This window comes from Aspergillus melleus, assembly GCF_016097325.1.
Source record: "Aspergillus melleus strain CBS 546.65 chromosome Unknown contig4, whole genome shotgun sequence".
NCBI lineage: Eukaryota > Fungi > Ascomycota > Eurotiomycetes > Eurotiales > Aspergillaceae > Aspergillus > Aspergillus melleus.
Genome location: NW_025763373.1, coordinates 2,359,886 through 2,373,695, shown reverse-complemented (window position 1 = coordinate 2,373,695; position 13,810 = coordinate 2,359,886). Strand labels below are relative to the sequence as shown.

At 46.8% G+C, this 13,810-nt stretch overlaps 3 protein-coding genes across 3 annotated transcripts; 2 read left to right on the top strand and 1 right to left on the bottom strand.

The window, feature by feature from the left end:
* Positions 1-272: 272 nt before the first annotated feature.
* On the top strand, positions 273-538 carry LDX57_007715 (uncharacterized protein; the record flags this gene model as incomplete). The annotated part of the gene is made up of 2 exons (XM_046089432.1): positions 273-297; positions 348-538. The coding sequence occupies 2 exons, from the start codon at positions 273-275 to the stop codon at positions 536-538; spliced, it is 216 nt and encodes a 71-aa protein (XP_045945402.1).
* Positions 539-2,988: 2,450 nt separating this feature from the next.
* On the top strand, positions 2,989-4,270 carry LDX57_007714 (uncharacterized protein; the record flags this gene model as incomplete). The annotated part of the gene is made up of 3 exons (XM_046089431.1): positions 2,989-3,290; positions 3,340-3,844; positions 3,893-4,270. 3 exons carry the CDS (start codon positions 2,989-2,991, stop codon positions 4,268-4,270), a joined length of 1,185 nt encoding a protein of 394 aa, XP_045945401.1.
* An 8,376-nt stretch (positions 4,271-12,646) lies between these two features.
* On the bottom strand, positions 12,647-13,156 carry LDX57_007713 (uncharacterized protein; the record flags this gene model as incomplete). Its single annotated transcript, XM_046089430.1, has 1 exon — positions 12,647-13,156. The coding sequence occupies one exon, from the start codon at positions 13,154-13,156 to the stop codon at positions 12,647-12,649; it is 510 nt and encodes a 169-aa protein (XP_045945400.1).
* Positions 13,157-13,810: the final 654 nt, after the last annotated feature.

Below are 13,810 nucleotides of genomic sequence, written 5' to 3'. Positions count from 1 at the left end.
CTGGTCAACCTCAAAGAGGCCTTTGTGACCGATAGCTCTATTTTTTTTATTTACGAGCGCTGGGGCACCTCCCTGGAGGAAATTTGCCAACTGTGGCCGGTATTTAAAGTAGGCGAAGTTGAAGTGGCCACGCTTTGTAATGAGGTGAGACTTTAGGAGATCCTGTTCGGGGTAAGCAGTTGACCTCCTATCAGGTTCTGAACAGCTTGAGATACATCCACGATGAGCTTGGTGTTGGCCATGGAGACCTATGTCTGGAACATATTTTCATTATGGAGAATGGAGACGTCAAGATCGGTCAGTATATCTACTAAGCGGACCACTTCCAGATGGCTGACTGTGGCTAGGGAATATTGGCGAGAGTATGATCCGTGCGTCGAACCCACGAAGGAAGGCCCAGGATCTGCAGGCACTCTGCGGTATAACACGAAACCTGCTTCGCCTGGATAAGGCTGAAGAGACGGGTGGGACTATACGACTGCTCGCGGGAGACTTTGCTGGTGCTCCATGCTCAGCGACAATAGAGGAACTTCTCTAAGTATATATTAGATAGAATAAATACTTCTGATCAATATCTAGCAAACTAACACTATCTAGCATCCATTTCTCAGAATCAAGTCTGGAAGCTGGTGTCTTCGACCGATTAATATTATATACACGATTGTACAGAAAGCACAATTGGGGCGTTGAAAAAGAAGATATAAAATATTATATTAAGCCAAGATAATAATAACGTTTATTTTATTACTTCATAAATATTCTCGGACTATGTCGCCAATAATCCCTTTCAAACAGCCATTTTGTACCGTAACCTCTACGCGCCAACCATATCATAAAAGCCAAGATCTGCTAGTTGGGCCGCCTGCTGCATTAAATCATTTCGTTAGCTACGCGGTTAAGCCGGTTAAATATTTTACAATACAATACTTGCTAAATCCTATACCATACAGGCGATCTGTTAAGTTTACTCTCGCCTACAGTATATATTTTATATGGCTCAGGAATAAAAGGTTTTTACCCCTTCTACACATTTAGCAGCTTTGGTATGTTCCTGTTATATTGCTTTTTAAGAAAATGCAAGCCGCCTTAGATGCTCCACAGTTAGATGCATACCCCCAACCAGCTCGTACTACAACCAACTTCACTGTGGATACAGAGTACATTCATATGTATTTAGAGCTGGATAATATCCACTGGGCATATAATTTCTTAGCAAGCTTCGCTAGCTGGACTTTTCTAACTAGCTATCTCGTGGTTCCCGGTACATTTACCTCTCTTCAAAATTCCGAGTCACTTGAAAAGGAGCTTAATCACAGCTCGACAAGTGGTATTTTAAGTACTATGCAGAATCCGCCGCTGGTGGCTATCACATGCACATTTCTCGGGGTTAGTGTATTTACTATGCTGGTTCTATTTTATAGATAGAGACATAACTACATATAGGTTACTAATCGACTTTTTTTGTAAGTCGGGTGTTATTTGGTATACTTCTCTCATGGACGCCGTGACGTGCTGACCGTAAAAGGCTGACATGTCTTAATGCCTGTGCTGGGCTCCTCACTACCCTTATTAATATTTATATATCCAGGGAGGGCAATTAGTCAATTATGGCCCTTCTGACGGTCATTGCTACCGGGTTATCTGCTATCACCTCACTGGGATTAACCGGGTTCTATAAATTTTAGAAGCTCAAGATAGTTTAGCAGGAGCACGAACGGCAAACTAGTATCAGATAGGAAAGAATACTTCCCTGACTGCTGCACGGGAGCATAAGTAAACCCAGGTCTTACCAGTTAAATAAGAACTATCTTGCTATGACAATGTGATGAAGAAGCAGCAGGAGTGGTTTGCTAGCATAAAGTAAAAAGGCTAGACTCACTACACCAGTCAACAGTGTATTTCTAAAATAATATCGAGGACTCTAGCTATAATACTAAAAGAAAATCTGAGACATCAGTTACGAAAGCATTAGCACCCGGGATTTCCATGTATGTACTACATCTAGCTGCGAAATAGCCCACAAATTCTAAATCCCTGCTACAAAAAAGCCCGAAGTTACGAATCTAAGCATTCAGGCTCCGCTAAAATAGTCATACTTTATTCACTCCGGAGATCAACAAGTGGCGGGTTTTGTCCCTTTTAAATAATCTTATTTCTGTAATTTTGGTTGTCACACAATTACTTCTTATTTTTACTTCGCATGAACTGCCTGCGACCGATAGAATATAGATATAGAGGACCGATAAGTCAATAACCCTTGTTTTATAGAGCAGTTGATCCTCTTATCTGGTTCTCGGCAGGAGACACCGAGATTATGGCAAAGATAAGTAATTACTTTTACGTCTCTTTTTCTTTATTATTTCTTTATAGCAGGCTCCTGGCGCCTTTTAGTATTACTAGTACAAAAAATTCTAAAAGCCTTGTCCATCAGGAAACCTCTCTACTCTTATAGGCCATATCATCTTTAGTAGGCAAGGCAAATAAATGTGGCCTGATAGTAAGAACACAATTTCAATTTATTTTAACACGTACATAATGGACACTGGCAAAAAAGGAAATGAACATACAAAGGAAAATAAAAGCGGAAAATAAAAAATATCAAGCCGCAAAGACAACGCAGTAAGGTATTACCGTTGATTTTCAACTGCCTTTGAGATAGCACTAGTCCGACAATGCTCACAGCTTAAGAATGAACCAGTGAACTTAAGCTTGTTGTCACAGGGAGGGAGTCATAGCGCCTCAGGCCTTGGGTCGCTGCTCTCCTGTTGTTTCCGCCTCGCGGCTCTTAGCCAGGGGTCCGTAACAGAAATGCGCGCGTCAGATGGGGACCGGCGTCAGGTGATCATCCATGGTACGCCGGCCTGCTCGCAAGCGGTGGGTAACTCCCCGCATATGATAGGCTGGGACGGAGAATGAATAGCACCGGCCGACAGCGACCGGCATTATTGACAACCTCATGTGTCTCTTCGTCTGCCCAGATTCTTCGACATGGCCCACCCAGTAAATATCCAAGAAGATCGCGCCTCCCCAGCGTCGTGCGAGTTGAATGCAAATGACAGCACCCCTCCTGAGCAGCGTAACTTCCCTTTAACACCCCCACCGACCGGAGAACGACAAACACAAGACGCGTCGACTGTGGAGCGGGTTCTACGTACCTTCAAGGACCTTCGAAGCTCTTGTCCGACGTCGCTTCCTCTCACGGTGAAGCTGAAGCCAGTGCAGTATTCCAGACTACTTGGTGGACTTACAAAGGACCCAGACCTTAAGGCCTACGTCAACGACAAAGTGCGGTATGAGGCCCGTTTTCCCTCACGTATAATATGCGACTAAAAGTACTAGCTGGGAATTCGACGCAAAATCTGAACAACTTGATGTCCGGATGCCGACCCCGGTGCACGATATTTTCGTGACCTCCATCGCCGGCGAAATAGACAACCAACTCCAGCGAGTAGTTGACGTTAAAGGTCCGGCCAGCAAATTTGCGGCGCAGATCGTGAGCGGTGGATCTTCCCGCATCCTTCTAAGGACAGATACCACTGAGGATGATCAATTGGTGGATTCAGACGTGTGTCTCTGGCGCCAACCCGATGCCCAGTTCCAGCACTCTTTGGCAGCATATCCAGGCGTGGTACTCGAGGTTTCGTATTCGCAGGACGGCAAAAACCTCCAGAAGCTGGCCCGCGACTATATCATGCACTCTAATGGAAATATTAAAGTGGTGATTGGCATCGATGTCACATATGAAGGGAAGGAATCCACGTTGTCCTTATGGCGAGCGTCATATACGCCGGAAGAAGGCGAAGATTACTATAATCTGGATGTCATGCAGGAGGTCAAATCGGAGGTAATCCTGTCCACTATCTCTATTCAAATCCCAGCTGACAGAGATTAGATATTTCGAACGCGAGATGGTTGCCCCACGAACACAACTAAGAGTATCCGCGTTTGTCTTGCTGACTTCGGGCCGGATGAGATATCGGGTGAATATGAAGCAGTGGTTATATCACTCAGTTACGATACATTGCTCTCTCTTCTCACCCGTGCGGAGCAGGTGCATATCGCACGAGAGTCGGCTTCCGATAACCGCGGAGTCGAGTCCAAACGCAAGATTAGAAAGCGGAAGTTACCATCATCATCACCGGCTGAGCAGTTGAGATCCGATGATGAAGCGGAGCATCAGCGCCAGGAAATGCAAGCAGAGGAACGGGCTGCTGCGGCGGACGACGATTTCGAATTGCCATCATCCCGCCGGCGGCGGCTTACGGGTTAGAAGGAGATATGTTATGAATGTTTCTGCGGACAGGTCAGGGTTTTCCATCCAGAACTAGAAAAATTTTTGCCTCATCCGAGGAACGGTCTTGAAGCTACTTGTAACTTGGATGATATTACAAGGAGATTGTTTGGTTATTGCCGACTATTTCTACCTACGGGGAGGAAAGGTGACTGTACTTATCTGCACAGGATGGAGCTGGACACAGTGCGGAAGATACTATAAAGCAGTTCTATGAACGAGGAATACATTTATCCTGTTATCCAAACTCGCCAGCCTCTCAACGTGGATTGCCTTCGGTTTACCCTGGTTGATAGGCCGTTCAGAAGTAGAATTCTTGCCAGGGCTTATTGTAAATTCGGGAAAATGTGGGATGATCGCCCAATCAAAAAAGTACTGTCTATACAGGTGCTGTCAGGTTCTCAGAAAGATTGCGTTCTCCTGTTTTAACCCTCATGCTCTCCAGGAATTAAGGCCCATCACACTCACAGTCTGCTGGCCCAGGACTCGCTTGTGGCGCCTAGCAACTTGTCACCATTTGCTTGATACTGCCAATAAAAGAGAGGCTTCCAGGCATTGTTGCCTCAACCGTCGTTTAGCACAAGGGATGCCGTAGCTCAGATATTCTCTAAGCAACCCACCAACCCGTGGCCTTAGTACAGTATGTCGTCTTTTTATACCCGCAAGTGAGTGAGGTTCGACGAGCGAGAGCGCTGAATGGGGTGTATGCACCAATACCCCTCATTTCAAATCTCGGTGAGCCGTTGCTCGCAAACACTAGTGCATGACTCATTGTGATGCTGATAGTGGGAGACAAACTACGCAAGGGGGCAAGAAGGGGGTTAGAGTCAACCAGTCCATCCCCGACGCGCTATTACAAGTCGAACTTTACAAGCCGATAAGAAATTTTGGTAATCCAGAGGCAATAAATCGCAAGCATTTTGGCGCTGGATATACCGGTATCAGTCTGCAGATGAAGTGCTTTCGACGGAATTGAAGAATCGAATTCCACATAACACACTTCCATGGCTGCCCAGGGCACTGTAAATATGCTTTGGAACATTTCGTATCCATACTATGTACAACATCCGCTATCTACGCGCTACTCGAGGCAAGGGAAGGTCACGCTAAAGTTTTCGTTTATGGCGACATTACATTCCAATGTCAACTTGTGACTTCACCGATTTTTATCAGCAAGGGGGCATAATCGGTCGGCGACGTATATCTAGTGGGTTATATAGCATGCATCCATATCATTTGTATACTGAATTATCCTTCCTTCTGGAGTGACGTCGCCCTTAGCCAAATAATCGCCAATATGACGGAGCACAGACTGAATGATCTTTTGACCCCTCTATTTCTCAATGAGTATATCAGCAATGAGCTTCGGAGTATCTTCATTGACTTTGTCTTTCACGGTCGACCACGAAGAGACATCGATGGAGCCAACGGAATGAACTCGTGTGTCAGTGACGATATATCAGTAACTACAATATGTTCTCTAGAACCGACTCCTTCAGATTCCCGTCGATTCCAGAAAGTTTCATGGGTACCACAATGCGCATCGCGAACTGTTCTCTGGGATAAAATGAACCAACTGCTTCAAAGGCTGTGGGGTGATGCCATAGCTGCTGCTCAAAACGGAAATACATATCTGAGCACTCGGTGGGAGGTCGGCTGCTTTCGGAGGAGTGAGAATGGCAAATTGGAGTCCGCTCCTTTTGCATCCGACGATTTGGTATTGCTTCAGTAAAGAAATCCTTCCTGAATATCACCATTGGTTCCATCGCTGACGGTATGAAAGTGATATCTTCATTGAAAACCCCGTCATGGATCCTGCGTTGCTGGCAAAAATTGCCCTTTTGGCGATCATTCGGGGCCATCCCAGTATCGAAGATCTTGGTTACTGCGGTATGGCTTTTGTAAACCGATTTTCAGGGCAGTGGCCGGGAGTCCCGTGGAAACAATGGTGTTGCATGAATGATCCCTACTGTCATATGCAGTTTCACGCCCGCTATCTTCGCCGGTGTCCAGCAGATTGTGCTTCATTGCCAAACTGCGAAGGTTTACTCATTCAACGTGAATCTATGAACACCCAATTCCTAGGTGGCTGCAAACTTCGCGAGAGTCGGATAGCTATCTCTGTCAGTTCAATGATGGGCTCGAAGCCAGCTTCGTTCTCAACAGTCACTCTGCGAGACCACAAATCTGAGGAACACCATGACATGCGTAGTCCGCGCGCCAGAGAAGATGCTCGAATTCTTATGCGGGCTAACAACTGTGGTGGTTTCCCATGTGTTGCCGAATTCCAAGTCGAGACACATGTTCTGCTCCAGGACTGGCAGCAAGAATGGAACAGTACATTAGGTCATATTGAGCGGATAGTGGTATGTAACAGGCGTTCTATGATCTTTCTACATCTAAAGGCATAATGCTAACAGTAAGCCTTAGACTCGGAAATTCCGCCTACAGGACTGTCGGATTTACCATAAATGGCTCGAAATTTCCGAGAAATATATTTGCGAGACAAATGAGGACATAAGGCATCTAAGATCTAGTTTCACGTGTTGTTTTCCAAATGCACCTGACCAAATAAATGCGAACTGGGACAGCTTGGTTGAAGGGCAATTGGAAAGAATGGCGCAGCTTAAAGGAAGAGTTAGAAAAGTTCGGGATACTGTCGTTGAGCGAGAGTTGATTTTCCAGTCAAACTCAAGAACGCGCCATGCTCAGTGTTTACACAGACTTGCCGAGGCCGCTACGGACAGGCAAATCTGGTGTAGCTGCATCAGGCCCGCTCCCAGATGTGCTGCCAGGCAGTGTTTCCAGAGGACTCAAAAAGGCTCTATTTTTTACTCGGCCTATTTGGCTTTATGCTTCTGGGTCAGCACATGGTCTAGAGCTAAGCCCAACTACATACCTATCCTCCTGCTGCTGCTGATTTCCGTACCCGTTATCTTTCGGTCAACAGGAGTTAAAGCGAAGTGACTCACTTTGATACTGAGTTACAGCATATTGATCAATGTTTAATCCAATACCATAGGCAGGAGTAGTAGGAAAGAAGCAAGATACCGTTTCAGTAAACACAGTAGAGCTGCATCTCCAAAAGCAACCGCCCCCTCTGATTTAATAAACTCCCAAAAACTGGAAACGTCATCCGTAATCGCACTGATAACCTCCGTTTTGCTTCTTAAATCTTCCTGATAATCCTCCTGATCCATAATGCTCTAAAGGAGGGAGGGCTCCCTCCGACTTCTTTAGGTTCCGATTGGCCCACTCAAGCCCCACCCACTGAGCTCCACGCACTATGTTCTTGAGTTGCCACACGCGCCCACGCGACGCGTTTATCAGTCTAAATAAAAACACCGCGATTCAGCTTTTGTCGACTATATCTATCGCTAACCACCTTTTCGCGTGTCGTACTTTAATCAAACAGAAAGGTTGTAATGGAGCAATTTCGCTACCTCCCCGAATATCGAGTACTTATATGCAGGCCTTGCGGTCGTGCTATTCCACCTGCGCACCTTTAGAGTCATCTACAAGATCATCGCAAAGAATGGCTAGGCCTTAACTCCGCTACGGCAATATCCCAGCTTAAGCAACAGCTCCAAAAATATGAATTAGCCGATCCCTTTCAGAAACAAGTCCCGATTCCACCCCCCTCTGCAACCGTCTCCTCACCCGGCAGCAAGCTCCCAAACCGATCTTATTCGTGATCAGATCTACGAGCGGATCCGACAATTAGAGCAGCAAGAGGAACAGCAAAATCGAACTATCACAGCAGATAGCCACCGCACTGCTATCCACCCCTGGCTCGAAAGGACTCGATGGCAAGACTATACCCAGGACTATACCTTTACCGAATTAGCCGCTTTTGCATATATGCCGGGTATAGAGCAAGAACCTCTGTTGCAGCTCTGGATAGAGAGCCTTGATACTATTCTTGATCAGGCTGTTGAGTCCATCTCTACCCACCGAATCAATATGTTTGATCAAGCTCGGATTAATAGCTTTGTTGACGACGCATACCGGCGGCCTAGCCATCGGCCTGTTTTCTATCATGTCCAGCCCGCAACTGAGAAGCGTTATCGACGGATCTGAAGTCGTCTTCTCTGCTTTATCTACCGTCCTACGCAGCCCGGACAGTCAATTCGATTAGGCCACCGCTTAACCGGACTACAGGCAGGTCTGCTCTTTCAGATGAGACAATCAAGTCAGTAATTATGTTCTTCTATTGGGCGGCCGGTATGGCCACTTATCGTAGGGTGGCACAGGCCCAGTAATTTCCGGGTTACTATGCAGAAATCGCCAAGCCATTCAATAAGTGGCTAGCGCGTGGAGCTGGCGCGCTAGGGACCAAAATGATTTTCTTGCAGGCAAATTCCACTGTGGATGTATTATATGACAGACACTGCCGTCTGGATGGCTAGAGCTCCGGTGAAAATGCTTGTATTCAGGTAGGTGGAAGATAGAGCTGGCTAGGTAGACTAAATACACACTGTGCGTCACATGCACAATCACGTGAGCAGCCATACAACCGGCAGGTTCCAACGCACCCCCCCTATGGCTGCGAACGAGCAAGGTTCTGCAGTAAAAAAAACACCAAAATAGACCATTCTTCTTCACAGCTGCGCTTCCATATCCCGTATCTATCCGGCCCGCAAATCGGCTCGCAGATCGGTAGGTAGGCGCGAAAAATGACCGTATATCGACCGTACGGTGTAGTAATAGTCCCTTTCGTGCAAATCGTTAAAAAAAGACATGAAGAATCTCTTCAGTAAAATAAGTATTCGAATCGTAGGCAGCGATCCATACGCTCTTTTTCCTCTCACAGTGGAGGCAGCGTCCACGCGCTCTTTATTCCTAACCCATCCGAAACTCTGTATCATCCCTGATCCGGGGCCTCATCCCAAATCTAGGGTCCAAAACGATGACGAAGGTAGATAGATTTGTACTGTAAGTCGAGGTCGAATTAGTAAGAAAGAAGGTCGTCTTTTCTCGTACGCTGGTAACTCAGCGTAGTAAGCTGCATCTGCGTTTCGCAGTGCAAAACAAGGGAAACGGTAGGCAAATCGCTTTAGAAGCGTCGACAAAATCGCTCGAAACGTCGAGGTAGGTGGACGTAGTAGACGTAGTGGGGGGGGAGGGGAGTACGATCCTCCTTGTGGACCCTCTCCCCCTAGGCGTTTCCCCTAATAGGGGCTTTTGAATCAGATAAGTATGGATAGAGTAGATAGATGAAGCACTTTCGAAGAGTTGTGACTCTTAATCTGACAAGCAATGCCTGCCGATGGACTAGAAAATCGGTCAGAAACGCTTAGTATTCTCTATCTACGAGTCCTGCAGTGGGCTCAGATATGCGGTCGCCCAGTGTGGGTCATCTGATGCACTAGCTACATGCAGCCTAGCGCCGCAGCCATACAACCGAGCTCCAACAAATAACATACCATGATTATTCGCTAGCCTCTTAGTAGCTGCTATGATTCACCACTACAATTTCTGCCAAGTTACCCGCCATAAATGCCCACCCAGATTGTTCACGGTAGTTAACTACCTTGAATACATGCCCGCCTTCGCACTAACATGCCATGATAAAATACTCACCATCAAACAAGTGATCGCACTATGTAAGATATCCATCACTCCTCATTTTTTTCTTCTCAATTCCAAAACTTGTAGGGTCATCTTTTGACGATTCTACCATACCATGGATCTTGTATCCCTGATTTTTACTCCACTATATTCCACAGCATCAATCTATATAACCTCCTGGTCTTAATTTCCATCGTCTCCAAATTTCCTTCTTCGTTAGCCTTGCTGGCTTATGACGGGGTTGGACGTCTTCTCCTTGCAATCTACACCTTTTCCAGAGTCTAACCTATTGCTCCCCTGGCCTCGATCGTATCTCAGGTATATTATCGTCCTTCTTCCGTTGATATAGTAATGATCGTTGTCTTCTCCAGAGATAACCAAAGAATCGCCCGACGTTGTCTTTTTGATCTACATACATGGACCATTGCGGTGAGTTACCCATCACGTTGCATTCGAACTAGCTACTGACTTCTTCGTTAACCATGTCAGGGTTATCTCGCCTCTAGGCTTTGCGGAGATTGTGATTCCTTCCAAGCAATCTGAGCCGGTCGAGGGTTTCCAGAAGAAAAGTCGTTTAGTCTGGCGAAACAAGCCGGCCTGTCCCAGAACTTCGACTCCCTAACACGTTCAATTTGTTAGCGCTCAGGTAGGCTTCGTGCAGGCTTCACAAAATTGCCGTCAACTGGATCTCATCTGTACTGTAGAAACTTTAGAGTTGCTTTCCAGTGCAGATTGGAATCTCTTGGATATGATCAGTCTTCAATGATCCGGATATTTAAGTTACTATGCAGAGAGCTTCCAAGGTTTGAAGTGGTGGAATGCTGATATAAGAGAGGCTAAGGCACGTGCCCCACGTTGGGCAATTCCTCGTCCAGATTTTAAATTTTTCAAGCCGATGTACATGCCTCCTTTACTTATTTCCAAGCACGTTTCAAACCCTTACCATCTCGTCGAATCTACCCGCCTCAGTCCAACCTCCAATTACTATCCTTCCACAATGAAGGTCTTCTCTGAAGCAGACATTATCTGGTGGAAAGCGAACCCTTACTACATTCAATGTCCATTTTGTGAATCACTTCATCGCCATGGCGTCAACTGGAAGGCAAACAAGTTGAGATACTCGCATTGCGAGAAAATGGAGAGTTACCTTTGCTGCTTCCCCTTGAATGATCAAGGCAAAGTTGCGTATGAAATTGACAAGGTACGAGGACGATATATCAATATTTGCGTAGCCCATGGTGGGGATACCGAGTATTACCATGGGAATGATGATGATGCCAATGCCGATGATACTGTTGATGAGGGTGATGATGATGTTAATTGTCTGGCGATCGAATTGGCTCGAAAGGCTACAATTGCAGCACAGAGTGAAGAAACATATGCGAGTCTTCATGGAGATTCGAAAGAACTCGTCATTATCAATCCAGGACACGGGATTGCGCCATTTGAGCAGAAGCAAATTTTTGGGCCAATCAGCGACTGTGTCAACGGGGAAACAAGAGCGGTGCAAAGATGTTTAGAAACTCCTCTTGAAGCGACACTATTTGTTCGAGGAAAACATTATGGAAGGAGTGCTCTCATGGAGGCAGCGCTTTTTGGCCGGGTTGATAACGCAAAGGTTCTCCTAGAAAACAATGCAGACAGATATATTAAGGACGGCGAAAATCGAGCAGCCATTGATTTTGCTCGAGAGAATCACAGAAGTCGACGAGAGAGATACGATCGTTTTGGAGGCGACCTCACGTCTTCATCCAATCGACGGCTGGGCCATGTCGAGGACACGTTTCGAAGGGATATTGACCGTCAGGAGATTGTACGGCTCCTCGGCGGAGAGAATAGGAAGTCAAAGATTTTCTTTGGGAGCCCTCCCACATTATCAGTGTCCAAGTCCTATTCATTCACACCTTCACCAATGCAAGACTCGCTTGTATTACACGGGCCGATTGAAGAGTACCCAATCACTCGGGGTGGGAAGACGGTGGCGCGGCTAGAACGAGGAGGAAAAATTCCCGTCCATTGGCGCAATGAGCGGCTGGTCACATGGCTCGGTGTAATCCATCAGAGTTGATGGTCGACAGTGGACGGATGATGTATTTTATATCTCGGAATCAGTGGGGCATATCTTGCCTTCTCACCCCTATGATTGGGGTAAAGACGGTCGATTCAGTACATGCCACGCAGAAAAGCAGTTGATAGCATACTTTATCGATCGCCATGTTTTCCTCCCACGCGATGGCCTTCCAGACTCGAAATTGGAGAAAAAGATTTTGCGGGTAGAGGAGTCGCATGAGCGGTTTCTTTCAGTCACTGAAATTGGTCGTCAAGTGAAATCTCTCAGAGAGAGGAAGGACGCTCTCTATCATGAGCTATTCGATGGAGACGAAAAGCTCATCGGAAAATAGGATAAGATCAAGGCACTGAAGCTGGAACTAAAATCGGTTAAATCAACCCTAAATGGGCTAATCGCTAGTACCCGTTCCAGGCCATTATTGAAACTAGAAGCCCGACTGAAGATACTACATCAGCGACGGGACAAACATGCTGATCTGATCAGCATGGCTTATGCGCCACCACCAGCTTCCTTAGCCGAGGCTATTATATTGATCAGTTCGCATCCCTGTCAGGACTGTATCGTGTTCAAAGACAAAGTTAATAAGCGCTTTGGTCTATCTATACAGCTATTCGCGGCACTCTGACTTAGTTCTGAGTTTCATCAAGGTGGGAGGCTCTGATTGTTTGAAGTGAGGTACCCGGTAGGCGTTTTATCACACAGGGTATTTCATGTTACCGGGATTGGTGTTGACTATTAGGGTCTATTAACGTTCTAACGTCCGTCTGTGGTGGCATTTTCCTTGTCGGTTCCTCCTCAATCCCAAATGCCACCCAGCAGAAATGTTCAAAGTCGATAGGGTCAGCGTAGCCTTCCCAATAAGCGTACTGGTATTGGTGATCGACAAAGCTAAGGCGAGGGCAATCGGCCATGATCTGCGACGCGATCTCGGGCACGGGGGCCCTCGCCCCGAAACATCGCGCCATCCGTCCTAAGCTCCGGCTGATATTGTCACCGGTGAAGTAAGGGTTCAGACGATGTTCTGTCATCTCCTGACGTAGAGTTTGGAGGTCAGGGAGGCGTTTCGTGTCATCGAGGTAGTCCCGCAGGTCCAAACCTCGGTCGAGAAGTGTCTGGAGCGAAACTCGATGTTCCACGTACTGTTCAGGAATTTCCCATTCAAATATGTATTCGTGCTCGAAAAAATTAGGGTTTTCGATTCCCTCCACCTGTTTCGCAAGCATTTTCGCGTGGTGATAAACGGTTGATCTGGTTTTGGCGTCTGTGTCCGGAACAAAGATAATTGCAATCCAGATCCGTCTTGGGGTCTCGCCAAAGTTGCAGAACTTCCCGAGGCCGCGATGAAGGGCTTCAATAGGGCGGTCACTCACGGAGACAAGCGTAGTAGGGATCCTATTCGCTCTGTTCCGGTGTCGATCAGATGCGCAGAGGAGCTCTGCCTGCGATAGGCGAGAGCCAACGCGGTCCCTCCCACATCTCAGGAGACCAGCGCAGCGTGAAGAAAAGCAGCGGTGAAAGTATCGGCCCCGGCGGCGTTGGCTCATGTTTGAAGGACGTTTGATGTTGAAATTACCAGGGCCGCGAGGATGAAATCTCATGTGCTCTACGCACAATCGGCAGCTTATTTCCCGAGCTTTTTCTCAAGGGCTCATCATCCCTTAAATACAGATTCCTTGCGCTGTACAGCACCTAAACCCTTACATTTTTTTTCTCCCTTTAATACATCTGACCCAGGACGACAAGTCGGGTCGAACTGACCGATCACATCAACGCACCCAGGCAGGTATGGGACATCTGGACCTATTCGGGCATCAAGTCATGATCGAAGAACTTCCATCGAGAAACCCTCGTTACTAACCACACAGTGATGGACTCAT